This window comes from Pezoporus wallicus, unplaced genomic scaffold (genome assembly GCF_028554395.1).
Source record: "Pezoporus wallicus isolate ANWC-B61680 ecotype Strahan unplaced genomic scaffold, APGP_CSIRO_Pwel_v1 contig_11133, whole genome shotgun sequence".
In the NCBI taxonomy this organism is placed as follows: Eukaryota; Metazoa; Chordata; class Aves; order Psittaciformes; family Psittacidae; genus Pezoporus; species Pezoporus wallicus.
The window spans coordinates 326,051-345,931 of NW_026636583.1; the positions used below are offsets into that span (position 1 = coordinate 326,051).

The 19,881-nt window shown below is 45.1% G+C and overlaps 1 protein-coding gene across 4 annotated transcripts; it reads left to right on the forward strand.

The window, feature by feature from the left end:
• The first annotated feature begins 7,208 nt into the window (after window positions 1-7,208).
• On the forward strand, window positions 7,209-19,349 carry LSM14B (LSM family member 14B). 4 transcript variants are annotated; one of them, XM_057400842.1, is made up of 9 exons: window positions 7,209-7,352; window positions 11,822-11,985; window positions 12,338-12,473; window positions 12,931-13,047; window positions 14,772-14,942; window positions 15,062-15,142; window positions 16,150-16,311; window positions 16,481-16,634; window positions 17,513-19,349. In XM_057400842.1, exons 1-9 carry the CDS (start codon window positions 7,232-7,234, stop codon window positions 17,682-17,684), a joined length of 1,278 nt encoding a protein of 425 aa, XP_057256825.1. In that variant the 5' UTR covers window positions 7,209-7,231; the 3' UTR covers window positions 17,685-19,349. The 4 variants fall into 4 exon arrangements, with proteins under 4 accessions (XP_057256825.1, XP_057256826.1, XP_057256827.1 ...); XM_057400843.1 differs by having other exon boundaries at window positions 15,065-15,142; XM_057400844.1 differs by lacking the exon at window positions 12,931-13,047.
• Window positions 19,350-19,881: the final 532 nt, after the last annotated feature.

Consider the following 19,881-nt stretch of genomic DNA (forward strand, 5'->3'; position numbering starts at 1 on the left):
ACAGAACCTTAAGCCTCTTGCAATTTGACTGCTTTCAAACTTCTCAATCGCAAAGGCTCATCTGTCCTTACAGGAGCCACACCATCCCCTTTTATATGTGGGTGGAGTAGGAGCCACCTGCATCACACAGAGACTGAATCACCAACTCTTGCCCTCTAAAGACCTGGTGCATTATTATCTCATTGCAGCTCAGGTAGTTATTGGAAAAGTTATTCAGCACTAAGTCACTTTGGGCTGCCAGTTCATTCTCCTGCAGATGCAAATACCAGATTTCTTTATGTTTAGAATAAAAGAAGATATATTTTTCTAGCTCACAGACTCACCCTCAACTCTACTTCTGCTTCATCAACAACAATTCAGATTCTTCAGACCAGTTTACACTCTGAGTTATACTTGCACAAACCTTTTGCCATCAGAATGTCTTACTAGCAAGTGTATGTCCCACAGAGCCTTTAGAAGTTTCTCTCAGGTGATGTCACGGGCACAGTAAGTGCTGAGAATGCTGCTGAGTAAAGTGAAGAATACAAATGAAGCTGTGACACTCTCTGGAAAGAAAAGGAGAGTGTTAGTATGAATTAAGTGAGAAAACTGAAATGCCAAATCTCAACTGTTATTATTAGGGCTACTTTACAGAAGAAAACTGTGGTTTAAAAGTGCACTTGTCATACATCAAGTAATAGCGAAATGGGGTTTGAAGTACAAATGACACAAAGGCTTTGGAATAGTAAATGTCAGCATTTTCAGGTGGATGTGGAAAGTGTGTACACAAATACTACAACAGTGAGGAGAAGCATGAGTTAGAACTGACGAGGCAGAGGGACACTGCTGTCTTTTGTGAAGACTGACAGTTTAGCTTCTAAAATGTGATGGAGATTAAATGCCAGTTTATGGTCATGCAAAAAGAAATTACTTTGTGAAAGTGCACTAACATCCTGTTGCTATGAATTACCTTTCTTGGTATCTGTACCCAAAACCTGAATTAGAACATATAAACTTTAAACCCCAAAGCCTGTTTAGTTTTAATTTAAAAAGCAAAATAACAAACATATATGAAGAACACCCTAAACCAGTGACTAATAATTCCACGCTCAAAGGCATTTCTGAAACATGCTTTTTAAAACAAGTCCAAGAGCTATTGGAGCTATGCAACTGCAGCAGGTGTTACGCAGGGAAGGAACAGCATAGTGCTGGGTCCAGGTAAAATGATACATTCTCCACCTGAACAGGAAGAAGTAGAATCTACAGTTCATTTGTAAAACAGGTAAAGTGAGGGACATTTCTTTAGCTCAAGAACAGAGTCCACCATAGAGAATTAATTCAAATAAGGTCTCTGAATTAAAAAATAAAGGAGCTCTTTCCTCCATGGAGCTCTTTCCTCCATGTTCTCGGCCTGGTGATGTATGTTGTCTGACAATTTAATTTGCACTAGCAAGAACTGGGCAGCAGAATCTTGGTTCGACCCCATTACAGCCCCAGTGTCAATGAAATAGTGCTCAATACTGACAGCCTGAATGAGTTCAATAATTTGTAGAGAGACAAAGAAGTACAGAGAGCGAAGGAGGAGCTCTTAAAGAAACACTGCTATTGAGCTGTCTGGAATTTTAGCCAAACCCAATTAGTAAAGATAGATTTCTATACAGGGAATGGTGAAATTTGCTAGTCTGCAACATCCAGACATCTGAAGCATGCAGTGAATATAACTTGTACTCTCCAAAACATATGATTTTGTTCTGGAAAGACTGTCCACAGAGCAATGTGTCATCTGCTCCTTAGTCCCTCCACTGACACCCCTGTGAAGTGTACCAGTAGGTCAGTTGTGATAGTCTAGCTGTAACTTGGCCTCTTCGCAGCCTACAAGTGGATTTAGATCATTGGCTATCTCTGCAGCTCTTGAAACTCTTAGAAAGTTGGGCACGTAGCTAAATACACAGATTCTTACTCTCCTAGTTAATGCATGAACCTGAAACCCTACAAAATCTTTATTTGCAGACTAATCCTCTGCAGCATTTGATCCCTCAAAGACAAATTTTTGCCTCCTTTCTCCATTTAGGAGAATTATCTCCTACTTGCCCTTCAGCACGCTCTTCACTCCACCTTTTGCTCACTTCATACCTGAAAAAGCTTGATGAAACCCCACTTTGAAACTATTCCCTCAGAGCAGTGCATCTGTGAGGAGGATGCACAATTGCAATTCACTTCAGTGCAATGCTACCCAAGAACAAGCAAAACAAAATCAGAGATTTTTCCTAATGGAACATGGTATTTTAGGCTATGTTCAGTGCTCCCCACTGTCCTACATAGACAACTACCTCTCTTTATGCCCTAATTATTTCTAAACTTAGGTCTGAATCCTCTTACTCATTTGAATGGGAGATAGATGCCTAAACACCTTTTTTTAGAATCTAGGTCTGGTTTGTAAGACTTCACTCTTCAATTTTTTGTTACCCAACTGCAAACTCCAGCTTTGTCAACCTTTTTTTGTATCACATCCACTGTCCATTTAGCTGTCTTCATAAAAGGATCTTTTAAATTTATCTCCAGCTTCCACATTCGTGAATAAATGACCCCCTCGTTAGCCAGGATCACTTCACCTTGCCCTTTGTGATTCAGAAAGCCTCAGTATAAAAGGTATTTGCGCTTCTCTAACTGCTCCACCCCCCCATGCTTCAAAGATTAAATGAATCACAAGAGCAGACAGGATTTTGGCTTGTGTTCTTGGTCTTATGTCTAATACTGAGTGTGTTTTTTTTAGTCTCATATTCACAGCTTTTAAAGCAGTGCCTGTAGCGTAGTGATGTGAGCAGGAAAACTCTGGAATAGCAGTTTGTGTTCATTCTAATAAGAGATGTTATACATGTCCAAGATATTTCAGTTTTATAAAATAAGTGAATGTATGCTCCCTGCTTACTCTGTTGCATCAAAAGTGTCCCAGTGATTTCTAACCTCTGTAGGTTCAGGTAATCAAGCACAACTTTCATAAGTAGACCCTGTAGATTCCTGAGGTACAAACAGCAAAGACCAGGCAGGTCAGGATGGCACTGTTGGCTTAGCCCACAGATTTAAGCTGATATATTGAACCTGATTTAAACAACTGAAGAGTTTAGATGCCAGACTAGTAATCTGAATCCCCACATGGGAATTTGAATCTTCCACATGGAAGTGCTGCACAAATAGAAAAAAGTCTCCAGATTTTCTTTGTAATATTAGCACTGGATTTCACAAATACAAGAAGAAATGATCATTTTGCATCACAGCAAAGAACTGACTTCCCCCATAGAAAATAACTGATTTAGCATGGAAGAGAGTAAACTGACTACAGTCTGAAAAGTGGTATTGAATGCACACATCAACAAGAAAACAAAGATACACTAGTTTAATGTGAGTGTATTTATAGTAAAGCTGGTTAAAAAGCATAGATTAAGAGCCTGTTAAATCTAGTGGGCAATTCAGAATGTTACTTTTTTAACCCCTATAGGTAAAGCTTAATGTTAGATACTGACATCTTGTAAAGACTGTGTATCTCTTTGTATTCCATACAGTTACAGCATGGAAATAATCAGCAATGCCCAAAATTGTGGTCTTGCTTTGACACTGACAAACTTTGTCGGTCTGGAAAAGAAGTTTAAGCTCTCTGCCATTGCATCCATATTGGTAAAAGATGTTTTATCTTGACTGTACAGCACACTTGGACTGCTGAGAAATGCAATGGAATAATGCAGAATTAAGCCAGTTCCATTAAGTAGACAGTGCAGGAACTGATTAAGACAGTGAATCCCACACAAGCCTAAAACTATGACACTTTATAAAATATTTCATTTAAATCCAGGAGTTAAAAACTGACTTTAAATTTGATGTATGGGGGTGGAATGAAAGATGTCAAAATTGAAATGTCTGAGGCAGACTCAAAACTGAAAAGAAGAGAAAGAGAGGGGAGAGGGAACAGAGCAGTATTACAGGTATTACAAACTCTGTATTTATTTCTGGAATGAAAAAGAAAGCAACACCTATTGATTTGGGGTTTATTTTCCAGCAGAGATCCCCTTTTCCTGAGCTGCCAGACAAACCAGTGTACCGAAGCACTATTTCCTACTTATGCCATTGTAGCTCTTTTTCTTAGACTGGGGGAAATGGAGAAATTAATTGCATGAAGCACATATCTAAACAAAAGTTACCAAGTTTTCTTTTTCTCCCTACTTACTCATGTTTCCATTTGTTTCTTTCCCTTTCCATTCTCCTTCCCTCTTTTTTCCCTCTATTTGAGTTTCCTTCAGTTGACATGTTGGGTTTTTTCCTTTATTCTACTTCCTCTGCTTTTCTTTATTTAGCATAAAAATACTTACATAGATGGCTCTTTTTTTTTTCCCCTTCTTGTCTGAAAAATCTTTCCAGTTTCTCCAACCTTTTCTAATCCCTCCTTCATTCCTCGGCGCTTTTCTACTGCCCATTCCCCACACCACTACAGAATCATGTTCTGCACTTGGTGACCTTCCCCTCCTTCCCTGCAGCTACCACATTTTTCTTTGGAACTACTGGTTTGATTCTAACTTTTCTTCCTGTAGGGCTTAAATGTTTCTCCCTTCCTTTGTATCATCTGTTTTGTTTGCCACACCCAAATTCAAATCCCTCTTCCACTTTCACCTCTCCATGCTAGTCTCTTTTGTCTTCTCTTCTTTGCTATCAACTGCAAACATATCCCACTCTCCCCCAGCGATGCTTCAGCAGCCAGTGCCTGTCTCACTTCTTCCAGGAGTTAGAGCTTGTTACAGGTGTTTCCCTGTCATTAACTCTGCCAGTTGTGTCAGTTCAGCTCACTTTGCCATGGATATGGCCATCAGCCACCACGTAAGTGCTGTCTCAACCATCACACACCCCACAAATTTTCATCACTGCTGTAAGTCACAGGTTCCTTTAACTGTTATGAAATGTCATGAGACGTGAGCATCCCAAATGCCACTAGTTGCATTGCAGCTGCCATGGGTGTCTCCTTAGTTCTGGCAACATAGGTTTTTTGTAAATGAACTAGCTATGTAGTTACATACTCTGACTGTACCCAAAGACCAGTGGTTTAAAATGCTATTCTGTGAAAGCTCTGCCTGCTGCTATCATTGCTACATCTCTTCCTAGTACCATGATGAACTGCAGTCAGCTTCTTAATATGAAGCCAAATATTCCCTGTTCATATGAGGGATGCCTGGGCCTGCACACTTGTCATGAATTCACTCAGTGAAAGATGCTCTTTCATTCCCCTTTTTCAGCACTTAATGGATGAAGAACTATTTTTTAGCAGAATAAATAACAGTAAGAGGGCATTTAAAATGTCAGGTGTCATATTTCTTCTTGCTGATCACCTGTTATCTCTGACTGTTGTCAAACAAAAGATACCGAGGAAATCCATTACAAGAATCTCTTCCAGATGCAGCTCGATTTATGGCCATGATGATTATGACAAAAAATCCGTATGTTTGCATATCTCACCAGTGTATAATTCATGCCACTTTGGAGTATTCTTTCTCCACACTGCTTTACTGAGTTTTCCTGCAGACTCCACGTTGCTGTATTGTGTGTGGGGTTGTCCCTTTGTCTTCCCTGATGTTAAAGAAAAAAAAAGAAAGGATAAAACAATCATAATACCTTTTGTTGGATACAGAACAAAGCACTGGAACTAGAGGTGCTTACGAATCAGTGACATTTTGGTGTGCGTAAAGAAACAAATGAGTTGAACTGAAAAACCCATTTACCATTTCCGAGATATATTTTAAGAGTGGAAATAAGGAGTTAAATCTGTTGTGGAATTGGAGAATATAAACTAAAAGAGGGAGTGCTGCTTCTCTACCTTTGTTGGCATTGCTATACTGATACTGGTTTTCCCATTCAAAGTAATTATTTACAACTGCCTGAAACTGAACATTTCAGTTTGTTTGGTTCCCTCCCCTATTTTCTCTCCATTTGAACTCTTCCACATGTTTAAACTAGAGATTCTTCATACAGGGGAGCTACATGAGTTTTTTTCATCAGGGAAGTTTCTAACCATTAATTTGCCTGCTAAAGGGAACTGTTCACTGTGGTAGAAAAGGAATTCTTTCTTGCTCTGGGTAGGTTACACTTAAGGCTGAGCTAAATATGTAAAAAGATTCACTTTAAAGGCTGACCTTCTTATTAAAAAAATACTGTTTGTCCAATTAATATATATGAAATAATTTACCCTGGGTTTTTTCAGCAACTCCATGTTAGAACAATGAAAATTTAACAAAAGACTGCACACGTGCATCTGTAAGAGCTAGAAGGAAGGAGTCTTCCCTGCTCAGACAGGGAGCTCTGCCCTCCGAGCTGTGTAAACACCATAAAGAGTAGCACCATAAAATGCTTAGGGTCACAGGGCGGACAGCTTGGGGCATCTGGAGAACAGCTCTCCGGGCATTGGCGCGCAAGGAAGCAGGTTGTTACGACATGAAGATAAACCTGTGGACTGCAGACTACCAGGTCACTGCTGTATCACTGCTGTACACGTCACCAAGGCGCGTACCGCTCAGTGAACCTCTCTGCACTCAGACAATGGCTCCCGCTGCATTGTCTCCAGCTGCTGGGTTTGAATGTTGCTCATTTGCGTCACACGAATGAGTGAGATCTGCACACCCTGCCCTGCCTGATCCCCGTCCACCCTCACGGGTGGTCACCGACTCCATCTCCCACCACCCGTCTGCCAGACACTACCGGTTGGTTCTCATTGACCCGCAGATGGCTTCGGCGCCGGCGAAATCCCAGGAGACGCCGCACTGAACGCCTCATGCTCCAGCTGCGGCCTAGCATTGCGGTGCCTCTGCCCGAGGGTCACCTGCCGCCACCCCACCTCGCCCGCTGAACAAAGGCACGGGGCGAGCCTCAGTGTGCACCGAGGGCTCTTCCAGCACCAAACCAGCCACGGAGGGAGGAGAAGGGGCTCGGGGGCAGCCGTAACTATCGCCCTCACAGCGGGGCTGGCGGGCAGCGCGGTGAGGTGAGGCGGCCGGCGGCTCTCAGGGCGGGAACAGCTCCCGTCAGAGCCCCGCTCGGGGCGGGGGGGCTGGAAGGCGATCCCCTCCTCTCCGCTTCCTTTCCGCGGTGTGTGACCAAAGCCCCGCCGCCCGGGTGACAGCGGGCAGCAGCTCACGGCCGGGCAATGCCAGGAGCAGAGCGCTGCCATGACCCTCCTCCTGCCTCAGGCACAGCCCCTCGGCCCGGCCGCGCCGCCGCCATGAGCTCGGGGACGCCGTACATCGGCAGCAAGATCAGCCTGATCTCCAAGGCGCAGATCCGCTATGAGGGCATCCTCTACACCATCGACACCGAGAACTCCACCGTGGCGCTGGCCAAGGGTGAGGCGGCTGCGGGGGGGGGGGGGTGCGGGCAGGCCTAGGCTGGCTCTGGCGCCGTGGCCCGCGGCTCGCTGAGGGGACGCGGGGAGCCCCCGCCTCCCGCCGCGCCTCGCCTCGCCTCGCCTGCCGTCTCCGTGCCCTGAACAATGAGCCCGGCCTGGGCGAGCGGCGGCCAGAGCTCGCCCGCCTTGAGCGGCTGTGGCGGGGCCTGGGGCTCATCCCGCGCTTGCGGCCCGAGCCTGGGGGTGGTGGGGCCGGAGCCCCGCGCTTTCGGCGCTGCTGCCTTTCCGTGAGTCAGCATCTGCGAGGCCGCTCCGCGATGCGGGGCCGAGCACGGGGGCTTGCGGTGCCTCGCAGGGCCCGCGGGGTTCTTGGTTGTCACAGGCAGTTGCCATCCCTCTGATGCAGAAGGGCTGCCAGCAATGCCGGCTTCTGTTGCTATTGTCAGCGCCAGGAAGGTGATGGTTTGTGCGGCTGCTCGCGGTTTAGCTCCCCTTCCCTGTCTGTGCATGGATGCCCGGCAGTGTGTCGGTGGTCGGCTCCAGCAGGGCCACAGGCCAGCGCCGGGGAAGACGGAGTTGCTGTCGATGTGCCTTTGTTCCTTTCGGGATCAATAACTGGACTCTGATCCGGTGGAGAGGCTGAGAGCTGGTGTGCAGAACGTTGTGGGCATCCGCACGTGGGTCTGGCGCTTCCTACCCTGCAGGCTGCTCATCAAAGCTTTGCATCTTGTTTCCCTATAGAAATGGTGATCCTTATCTTCTGCTTAAATGGTGTCATTTGGATTCAGTTGTCACTTGTGTTGAGAACTGCTGTATTTACTCTTAGAAAAGCCTGCCCTATCTTGTGTAGTCTCTCAGATAAGATCTTGTTTCTGCACTGCTTTTAATGTCCAGCTTGGCTACTCCAGCTAATGTTCATCAGCTTTCTCCCTGTGTTTTATTCTTCCCTGTTCCGGGAAGTTCACACCTTCTTCGTTCTGTGTTGCCTTCAACAACCCATCAGGATTGTCCACAAACAAAGCATCTTTTGTTTTGAAACATTATCTGTTGGCTGCAGACACTGACTTGCTTGATTCTCAGCTATCCTGAAGGCAGCCTGTGCCACAGTATTTATTCAGTATAACGGCATTTATGTGATGCAGGTTATTATTTGACACCTATTAGTGTGTATTCTGAAGTTAAAAATGTGAGCTTTAACAAATTCCCTTTTCCACCCCCCTAAGGGCATAGCTGTTTATTTAACTGTATAAACAGAGCTATTTCTGTTAGTGTTCCACTCAAAGCAAGTGAGAGGTTGCCATTCCTCTACTCTGTGCAAGGAGGTCTTCACCTTTACCCAGCAGCAAGTAGAAATGGTTTCTCATAGCTTCAGCTCTTGCTACTTCAGAGCTTCAGTGGTGTTTCAAAGGCAGATATGCTTGAAGTGCTTTTTGACGTGAGAAAGCACATGCTCTGTGTAAGATTTCTGCTAGTTTTTGTGTTTATTGCTCTCTTAATGTTCAGTTTTGATTAACTGGCATGCCTAAGGAGTAATAGTTACAAATAGGTAGAGAATGAATACATTGTTTTGCTCACTCAAAGTGCTGCTCTAAACTTCACAGGACAAACCCTGCTTTTCGCTTTAGCTCAGTGGGGTTTTTAATTTTGATATCGTCTCTAAATTTAATGTCAGAATTAGGAACACAACAACGTTAAAGTTGGTGACAGCAAAATTAACTCTGTGATCAACGGGGGACAGTGGTTTAATACACTTGATCTCTGAAGGATTAGAAGAACCATGTATTGCTGACATGCAGCTGAAGCTGTCCAGATAACTAGTAAATCATTATTAAGCCCCAGTTGCAAGTGTTTAAGGCTCAGACAACCTCATTGTGTAATGTTAATGCTGTTCTCTTGACTTCCATCACCCAAGTGATGTAAAGAAAAAATTAGGTTGAAAGAGACCTCAGGAAGGAGTCTGGTTCAGCCTCTTACTAGAAGCAGGGATAACTTCAATTGATCTTGTATTTGGTTCCTGTTGAATCTCGACACATGCACAATGTCTTAAACGCTGGCTAAGGAGATTCCATGTGCTTAATTAAGTTCAGCATCTAACAAGACACACATTTCTTGCAGTGCTTAAATTGCAAACAAAGGAGGTTTAAGCCCATTACTGTCCTGTTGGCAGTGAACACCAGAAGTGTCCTCCCCCTTCTGTAGAAGTCTGAAGAATCTGGAACTTTTAAGAAATAACCCCAAGCTCTGCCTTCTAGATAGCCAGTTGCCTTTGTTATGCTTCCTGAACCTTCAGAGGTCTCCTCAACAGAGCCCTGCACATGAGTACAAACTCTATGATAAAACACGAGCTGCAGCGTGGTGTGGGATTGATTTCCTGCTCATCTGTAAACAATAGTTGCTGTAACCCTTCATGGGATACAGCCTTTCAGACCCCCACAGGAGCTTAAAGCTGTACTTTGTGATGTGCTAGAAATAGTCAAACCCTTCAAATGCAGTGGCGTGCAGGCTCAACTCCTCCAGCCATCTGAAATGCCCTCACTGTTGTTTTGGTTACATGGACACAAGTTATCCTCCTTTTTAGTTAGAAACCTTGGGACCAGCCAGTTTACAGCTGTAAAGCTGTAACAGCTTTTGGCTCTGCCAGTCGTGTGTTTCTCTGTGGAAGCTGACAGGATGATCCCAATGCTCAGAGAAGATGTGGTGCTTTCCAAACTATCCATGGGATTATGCAGTAGTCCCTGCATAGCTTTAGTAGTCTTGCCATGAGCTATGTGCTGTAGGAATCTAATCTTGAGCAGCAGTATCAGTGGTATGGTTCATGTTTAAAAGGCCACAAGCATTGCTGTCAGTTTATAATCTGCTTTTGGCTGACTAGGTTACAGCTGTAATATGATCAAGCAACAGCTGGAGATCTAAAATAACTTGGAGAGGTTCTGTACCCTAGGAACCAAAGGAAGACAGTCATTCAGAGGAAGTGACTGACAGCTTGTCCTCGTACCAGTTACAGTTCCCTTCCAGTTGGGTGTAAGCCTAGGTGCTAAACGGCATCAGCATGATAGAGACAAAGTTTAGCATTGATCTGCTGTCCCTGGAGCTTGCTGTTGCTTGGGAGCTCACAGATAAGTTGCACAGAGGTGATGACTACTTGCAGCACTGACTGCTGCTTGGTGGGGATACAGCTTTTCATCTCGAAGAACAGGACTTTTGATGAGTAGCCCTGACCAACTGTTAACACTCCTAGTAAGTTAACAACAGTATAGTATACTGGGGATGCTCAACATGGGAGTTGAGTGGATCCCCTTTTTGTTGCCCTTTTTCTGGGAAGGCTGTGATGCCCCCCATCCCCTGTAATGTCCCAGTCTGTGTGACAGGGCTGTCTGCTTATCGCTTCCTATCTGTGCAGTGGAAGCTGCAGCAGGCTGGCCCATCTGCCTGTGCCATGGGCAGGGGCCTGTGAAAGGTCTGTAATGGGTAAAAGTACTGCAGGAATTGTGGCATGTCCTGGCAGAGAGGGGGAGCACTCAGTGGTAACCTGGTAGAAGCAATTGATGCAACTCCAATACAGAATTCTTCTGTTGGCAGAAAACATACATCAAACCAGAATGTGCTGGTGCTAATCTGAACTGGCAAAGCCTCATGAAGACAGAAACCAACTAGATTGGTAACTTTGAGCTTCTGTAACTTGTGGCTGAAATTTCAAGCTTCCATATGTCTGTGTCTCATGTAACTGCTACCTGTTCTCCTCCACTAACAATCCAGTGAGTCTGACCTCTTTTTAATGGTTCAGGTTAATTTATGCTTCTAGCTGGTAGCTGCCACACAGTCAATTGCAGCTTGTCTTCCACTCTAATGTATAACATCACTGGCTAGTACCTGGTCAGGTGTTGTGATACCTGGGACTGAGTAAAGCCTTTGTAGGCACTGAGGGTTTAGATTTATCGCTGAGCTTGCTTTGTAGTCAGTGGCATGGGGAAGAGAGAGAATTTGAGTAGGAACTTCTTGTCATTGATCAAATTTACCTCCATCTGTATAATAAATATGTGAAACCAAAGATGCAAACTTGAGCTCTAACTTTTCCCCTCCTCCTTCAGGGGCCTCTGCCATGGTCTGTTGTAGCGGCAGTTGTCTTGGGCTGAATGCCTGCATGGGGCAGGTGCTGGGGAGGGAAGGGGAATGGGGCAGTGCAGTGCTGTGGGGAAGCTCTCAGTTCTGGAGCAAGATGCTTTACTCCAGTGGTCTTTGGTCTTTACTTTCAGAGCTTGGTGTAAACGAAAGTGTTTGTACAGGCTGCTGCAGGAGTTGATGTTTAAGGAAACTGATGTGTGTGATGAGATTCAGGGGTCTGGAGGTAACCTTTTTGTTGTTGAAATTGGTAGATATTACAATATTACTTTTTAATTGCATAAATCTTCACTGGAGCAATGCTGTGATGGTGATACTGGACTAATAGTGATCTTCTTGCCGCTCAAGTGCGATCCTTCGGTACTGAAGACCGGCCCACAGACAGACCTGCTCCTCCCAGAGAAGAAATCTATGAATACATCATTTTTCGGGGCAGTGACATCAAAGACATCACTGTCTGTGAACCTCCAAAAGCTCAGCATACTCTGCCACAAGATCCTGCCATTGTTCAAGTAAGTTAGTGTGAAGTGTTAATAGAAAGCTGTGATAAAACATTGGTGCTGAAGGACTGGATTTTGGTATGAACTGATAGAAAATAAAGGCCGTTAAGTGTCTCTAGGAATCTTCAGATTGTTTGAAGCCTCCTGAATGTCATTGTAATGTTTAAGATAGCAGCATTAAAGACTTCAGTCAACAAAAGCCAGAGCTAGCTGAGAATGCAGAAAAAATCATAAAGAGGTTAAACTAATGCTTCTCAGTATTTACTTAAGCATTTAGTAATGCTGTGTATGAAGTAGAAAATCGCTGCCAAAGCAAGTTGACTTCTGGACACTGTAAATGGAAATGTACTTTGTCTTGTTACAGTCTTCACTGGGCTCTGCCTCTACATCATCCTTTCAGCCACATGTGCCTTACAGCCCGTTTAGAGGTATGCCACCTTACAGCCAGCTTGCAGCCAGCTCTTTACTTAGCCAGCAGTATGCAGCTTCATTAGGTTTAGGTAAGTAAAAACTTTACTTGCTAGAGTAAAGGTCTGATCCTTGTATGCAGCTACTGTGAAGTGAAATAAAACTAACCCAGACGTCCTGCCAAGTGTTAGGCTGTAACCATCAGTGAAGAAGTAGTTAACTTTGTGCAATGATCTTCCTGCATGGAGGCCTGTGTTTCACTTACACATGCATGCACACACACACACAAGAAACAAACTAGATAGCTGAACTTTCCTTCTGGGAGTAATGTGGACACCTAACAGTTGAGGCCAGCTCATTTCTAACCTACCATACCTTACATATCCATCACATGTAAAAAGATCTTGAATTCCTAGAGAGGACTGTAAATAAGCCACTCTAATGCTGTTCTAGAGATTCTTATATCTCTTCCCAAGTCCTTCAGATGTTTCACTACCTGGTGTCTTATCCATGTATCTTTGCTTTCTCTTCTTCCCTCTATCTCTTTAGAGAAATTGGTAAGCCCTCCAGCATCAGCAGCTGCTTCCAGTCCTAGTTCTTCTCCGTCTCCACAACCTGTCTCAGAGCCTGACATGTCTTCAGAGCCCCATCAGCTCTCTTCCAAGGGTAACAGCAGTTTGAGGACTCCAAATATTTGGAAGAACTGCATGGCACTTGCAAACACTCTGTTCTTGTTAACCCCTCCTAGAATTATAGTACTTGTGTGGGTAATGCTAGTGAAACTAGTTTGTTTTCAGGGTTTTTTGCCTTTCATTATATGAAGTATTCCTCCTGTCCCAGAAGTATCAATTAGACAGGAGAAAGCACAGGACAGTGGATCCTCTTGTGTAAGTATGAGGAGGGGGCTGAGGTTCAGGGATGTTAACATGTTGCATCCTATTCAGGAACGTATGTCACTGTAGGGACTGAGTGAGGAATTTGCCTTTGCTTGGAAGACAAACACTGCTGAAGTTGTGGGTGGCCTTTCTGTTGGAGACCTAGGCTAATAGAAGGTTCAGGAGTATTGCTGTAGTCGATGAAATGTCAGGGTAAATTTCATGCATGATGGGGCATTGTACCTTATCAAGACTCCTGATTAGCAAAGCATGACTAGCAGTAAGTGGTTTGAGTTGTGGTAAGGCTGAGATGACAGTGCTGGGGCCTTGCTTCTGTGTGTGAGAACTTAAAGGTTGAGTAGAGGTACTAGACTGACCATCCTCAAAGCAGAGGGACCAGGTGCAGCCTGCATTTAAACATGGTAATGAGTTTCTTCAGTTTTGAACTGGAGCATGTATGCTTGTGTTGGCATGGAACTGGTTTTGCTTACTCACTGGTTTTGCCCATCTCTGTACCTACTCTCAGTATTCTGGCAAAGCTTTGAAACTTTGTTAAACTTGGACAGCAGCTTTGTCCTATTGAATAATCCTTAGGATAAGTCTGTCTTCCTTGCAAGTTTTCCAGATGTACAGTAACTGGGAACCTGCATGATGTTAACTACTGGGTATATCTCATGTGGACTTGAGTAACCCAGCAGTGTCAGTGCCTTGGTTTGTACTCTTCAGCTTTTCACTTTCCTTGCTCTAATTCAGAGTTTGCTTCCAAACAGCTTTTATGTATAACTGCACAACCCTGCAGTACTCCAGAACTTCTGATTAAACCTAGACTGCAGTGTTTCTTCTGAGTACTAAAAGCTGTCACTTTGTAAGGTATCCCCAAACCAAGTATTTACATGTTTCGTAGTGTGAATAAATAAGCCTGGATGGAAGAGCAACAGAAGTCTTGGTAACACTTGGGCCTTGACCAAGAAGGAATTTAAAAGGGTAACTTTGAGATCCTGGTCTGGTTTCAGGTTTTCTTTGTCTGAAAGTTAACAATAAGCAATGAAGTTGAAAGACTTCTAAAAGCAGCTTCCAAAATGAGATATAGTTGAGGTGGTTGTGCTTTTGCTGCTAAACTTTTTTAACAAAGCAGGGCAGCTTTCTTGAGCAATTTCAAAATAATGCATTTTTTTGCTTCAGATTTCAAGTATTGTGTACATGAAATCCTACATATCCGAAGGTACACCTAGAAATGAGGTTTTGGTATAAATTGACAAAGAGACTGACCTGGCTTGCTTATCTAATGTGTGTCTATCTCTTCTGAAGAAATAAATGGGTAGATTTCCTGATTTTTAAGCTCTGCCTTGGAGGGCTATGACTTGTAGTGCCTTCCCTGGTGTATATGCCACTTAAATGATGAACAGTCGAGGCTTTGAGTAAGTGGTGACAAAACGGTTTCTCCATAGCAGCGGGTAGGGTTTGGGTAACGTTGGCCCATGCTGAGAGGCACTGGGTCACTGGGATCTCTTCCAGGTGCTGGTTTTCCTTCTGTTCACCCGGTCCGCAAAAGCCCCATGGTGGAACAGGCTGTCCAGACCGGGCCGGTGGACAACATGAATTCACAAAAGCCACCCCCAGTGAAAGTCAACCCCGGGGTTCAGCGCAACGGGAGGCAGGTTCCCCAGGGCAGCACTAAGGCAAATGGTACGTACACATCACTGCTTCCTTAACGTGCTGTTCTGAAACAGCCTCCAAAGCTGCAGGACTGAGCAGTTTGGGGTTTCATTGTTTGCTCCTTCATTGAGTTTATCCTTCTTGTCCAGTAGATACAGTTCAGGCAGCACCTGTGCAAACTCAAGGGCAGGTGAATGATGAGAACAGAAGACCTCAAAGGAGAAGATCGGGTAGGTTAACCTGGCACTGAGCAGGTGTGTTGATCTGTAAAGGCAAGTATTGTGAGCTTCAGTCAAGGGTTGTTGGACAAAAGATGGAGAGCAAAGCTTAATGAGACATTGGGCATCCAGAGATGCTTCCCTACCAAAATTGGTTCTGGAGTCACAGTGGTTCAGAACATTCCAGGGACAGAATTCCTTAGAGATTTGAAGTATGTTATAAAAGTTGGTACCACGAGTTGGCAGTGACAGTTGGATTTTGCTGGGTCCTGAAGGGTTGTTACTGGGAAGGGGCAGCTTGCTGAGAATTCATAGAGCTGTTGGAAGTGAGAGGAACTATGGAGCCCTTGCTTCCATCGGGGCTGCAGCTTAAGCACAGATCAAAAGACAGTGAAATTGAGTTCAAACAGCTATTTCTGCCCAAGCAATATGAGGAGGGGAAAAAAGGGAGGGGGGTAGAGGGGAAAAGGCAGAAAACAAAACTTCAACCTTTGAATTGCTTTGCCTGAGGGCAGCCCTGTAGAAAGGAGTTGATGGCCCCAGGTGGAAACCAGCAACAATAGAGAGTACAAGCTTCCTTTGTGGGTAGGTGAATCTGGGGTGGGTGTTCCAAAACCAGTGACCTGCATCTCTTTTGCCATTATGACAGGTTTGTAGAGTACTTACAGTGCCCTGCTTGCAGATGAGTAGCAGACAGGAAGGGCAGTTTCCCCTGCTTCCCTCCTTGTTCCATGGTATAGTACTTGTTCTTATTTCCCCTCCTCACACTGGAAGGAGCGTTGAGTGTATTCTGTCTTAACCATTAAGACTACCATCTAGGAATGCTTTTCAGACAGTTAAAGTCTTGCTGTAATGTGTCTCCTACAGCCAAGTTGAGAAGTTACTTTCAAAGAGGTGTGGCCTAACCACAGGACTGGAAGCCAGAACCTCCTGAGTTCTAACCCAGGTTTCCTCTGGTCTTGAGCAAGTCATTTAACCCCCCTGTGCGTTACCCAGTGTTTAAACTCTCCTGCTTTCAGGAAACAGGAGAACCAGAAACCGTTCTAGAGGCCAAAACAGACCAACTACTGTGAAGGAAAATACAATAAAGTTTGAAGGTGACTTTGACTTTGAAAGTGCAAATGCACAATTCAACCGAGAGGAACTTGATAAAGAATTCAAGAAGAAACTGAACTTTAAAGGTTTGTGACTTCATTAAATATGAATTGCTGAGCTAGTAGTAAACGCTACCTAGAGAAACTCGTGCTGAGAAACTGCATGGTTACATCTGAAATCTTGTTTGAGGGAGCAAGAGAACAGATGGCTCTTCAGTATGCACCAAGGAAGTGTAATACGCTTTATTATCTTCAGATGACAAAGCAGAGACGGGGGAAGAAAAAGGGGACCCTGGAGTGGCAACTCAAAACAATGATGGCAGTGCAGAGGAGGACCTTCTGGGGCCCAACTGCTACTATGATAAATCCAAGTCTTTCTTTGACAACATTTCCTCAGAGCTGAAGTCTAGGTGAGTGTTCTCTAAAAGGCTGCTGGGTTTTAAAGCAATTTTAGGCCTAGAATTCTAGGCAGAATCTATGTCGCTTGGTTTAGCTCCTTGTAGAGTACAAGGAAATGAGCAAAAAGGAGTACTGCTGTGCAGTTGGTGGCTCACAAGTGATAGTAACCAAGCTTCATGCAGTGGGATCAAGCAAAAGGCAAGGATTTCCACTGACAGACTTGCCTAAACTCTGATACAGGAATTTCCAGTTCTGTTTCCCAGTACTGGCTTTGAACCTGTTGATTTTTAAATGAATTTCTTATCTCAGTTGTGGGAGGAGGCATCAGGGTCAGGCTGTGCTAGAGGTGGAGCAGCCTGCAGACAGGAGCTGGGGCAGAGCGGAGGCCAGCTCTGTCTCTGGAGATGCATTAAGTTAAACGTTGGGGATGTTAAACAAAAGCTTCATCTTTGGCTGCTGATGGTATCGCCTGCCTGGAGAAGTCAGGCATCCTTGGGGTGTCAGGATGTGGAATTCCCTTGGTGTAAGGCTTGTGTTTCCCTTCAGCAAAGCTTTCCTCTGAGTGTGTACTCCAAGGTGCTGAGGGCAGGGCGGGCTCTGCTGAGGAAGAAACACACCAGTGCTGTGGGGCTGCCTCAGTAGCAGTCACAGAACTGCTCCTAAGATCATGTTCAACCCTTTCTTAGGCCCAGGTTTGGTTTTCCAGTATGACAGTGGCTTACAAAAGCCAATAGCTGCCAATTGCAAACCCACGCTTTGCAGAGGAATCGAGTTGGTGACTTCGGTTCTTGCTGCCGTGCAGTTGAACAACCCGGGGGGTGAGAGGCTTCCTGCCGGGTGAGTGGTGGCAGTCGCTGTCGGCGTCAGACCTGACCGCGGTGTGGTTCAGTTCCAGGCGCACCACGTGGGCTGAGGAGAGGAAGCTCAACACGGAGACGTTCGGAGTGTCCGGCCGCTTCCTCCGTGGCCGCAGCTTTCGCGGTGGCTTTCGAGGTGGAAGGGGCAGCGGCACGGCGAGGCGGAACCAACCCACTCACAGAGCTGGTACTGGCAGAGTGTAACTCGAGGCAAGTTCTTTACTGAGATCAAAACCGAGCCAGGTTTGTCTCTTGTTCCTTGTTTGAGCTCTCTGTGCAACCTCTTTTGCTCTCCAGCCTCCCAGAGGCACCAAGAGTTGTTCCTTATTGTGTCTGATTGATTCTTCTAAGTGGTAGAAGGCAATAGGAGTGGTTTCAGTGTGGTGTTTCACGTGTTGAATGTGCTGTTTGTTTCTTGGACTGGCTTTTGGTCTGGGGAAGCAAGAGCTGCTTTGTTGAAGCAGAGGCTTTGCAGCCAAGCGTTTCAGTTGAAACACAGGAGTGAACTTTGCTGTCTCCCGGGAGCAGATCCCCATGGCGTCAAATCTAATCCTGCTTTTTTTCCTGACTAGGTTCTAACATCTCCCCTGAGAGGATGGAAGTGTATATAGAAATAAACCACCCAACTGCTGCACTAATGTGGGAAAATGGTTCATATTGTTTGCTGTCTCAGCTCAAGTGACAGAACTTCATGTACTACTGCTTATATTCTGGACTTATTTTGGACCAGCAACTGTCAGCTGGAATATTCTTTGGAAGAGGGAATGTGTTCAGGGGTACCTTCTTCAGGGTGTCTTTTTTTTGTGTATGATTTTTTAAGTGCAGATTAACTTTCATGTTCTTCTTTCTGGGTCTCTCAAAGGCTGCTGTAGTCTAAGCTGAAAGTCAGACTCCTTTTCTGAACCCTGAAGAAATCATGCTGTTTTAACATGGAACCAAAGCTCACTTGAAATAAACCAGCTCTAATTTCTTTGTTCTGAGTAACCAAATAGATTTTGGTGCTGCTGGTTTCAGCAGTAGGTGTGAAGCAGCACTTGGTATCTGGAAGGATGGATTCCTGGTGCTGAGGAGTTGTGTATATTGTCACTTGGGAATACTGGATTGTTGATCATGTAGTAGTGTAAAAGACTGTACAACTGTTTGGCTGGTACTAGTGTGGAGGTACTACAGGTTTACACAGAGCCATGGCTCTCCCTTGAGCTCAAGGGCACCGTGTGTTCCTCAAACTCGGAGCTCCTTGCAGGGTCGGGGCAGTGCAGGGAGCAGTGCGTTGTGTCCTGGTGGGACTCATCTCTCCTGTGCTCAGCACAAGGAGGCTTTGGCAGTGTCTGACTGTCTGGGATGGAATCCGCAGCTCCGACTTCTTGCTTCAGTTTGTACCTTGCTCCTGGGTAGTACCAAATGCAAACAGTTCTCTGTACACTCATAGGCTGTGGTGGAACACTATGGAATGTCTTCATTAAACTGGGGATGGGAGTCCATCTCCTGAAGCTTAACCGATGGGCATGTTTAAGTTGTTTCCTCTGTATCCCCCATACTGTAAATAGTTTAGTTGGGTTTTTTCTCTTTTGTTTTTAGCAAGCTGTATGTGGGGAGGGGGCCGGGAGGGGGGAGCCTTTGTTTGCATGAATAAGTGGGTTAAATTGCTGTAGGCATGCGTCCCTTTTCAGTTGGTAGGGAATTCTGTTGGGAAAGCACCTTGACGACTGAACCCCTTACAGAGCTAGAGTTTTAGTTACGCGCTGACCTAGGTTACTGTCAAAGCTTGGATTTATTTTTGTAGGACTTTATTGCTAAGACTTAGACCATAGCAGTGGGGATGCTCTTTGGAGTAATGTAAATTGTAATTATAATAAACATGTAAATGTTTCATGTTGCCCTCCTGCTTTGTTCTGTATGGAGCTGGGTACCACTGATCTGTCTGCGGGTCTGCCCTTGCAGGGCTTAACCCAAGCTGGAGCTCAGGGTGCTGCAGAGCTCTGTGCAGCCTTACACAGTACTTGAAAAGGGCTTAAAACCTCAAATCCAGACGCTGACCCCTGGTCTCTGTTAGCCTCTGTTCCACCCTCCTGTTAAGCACCCACCGGAAGGGTTGTGATGTTCACACATTGCCCTGCTCCTAGATGGGCTTGGCTGGAGCTTGTTTTGGGTGGCAGCACTGCTGGTCAGTGGTCACAGATGGATTCAGTGTCTGGGCTTGTACCAGCACAACAGGGCTGTACCAGGCAGCTGCCGTGGAAGCTGCTGTGAGCCTTCCATTTCTCAGCTGGTGCAACAGCCAGTGTGATGTGCAGTGTTAAGGATGGAGTTGTACTGCCACTAAGTGACTTGTTCACTAAGTGACTTTGCTGTTAGCTTCCCTGTATGAAGGCCTTTTGTTTGTTTTCAAGGCAGTTGATCC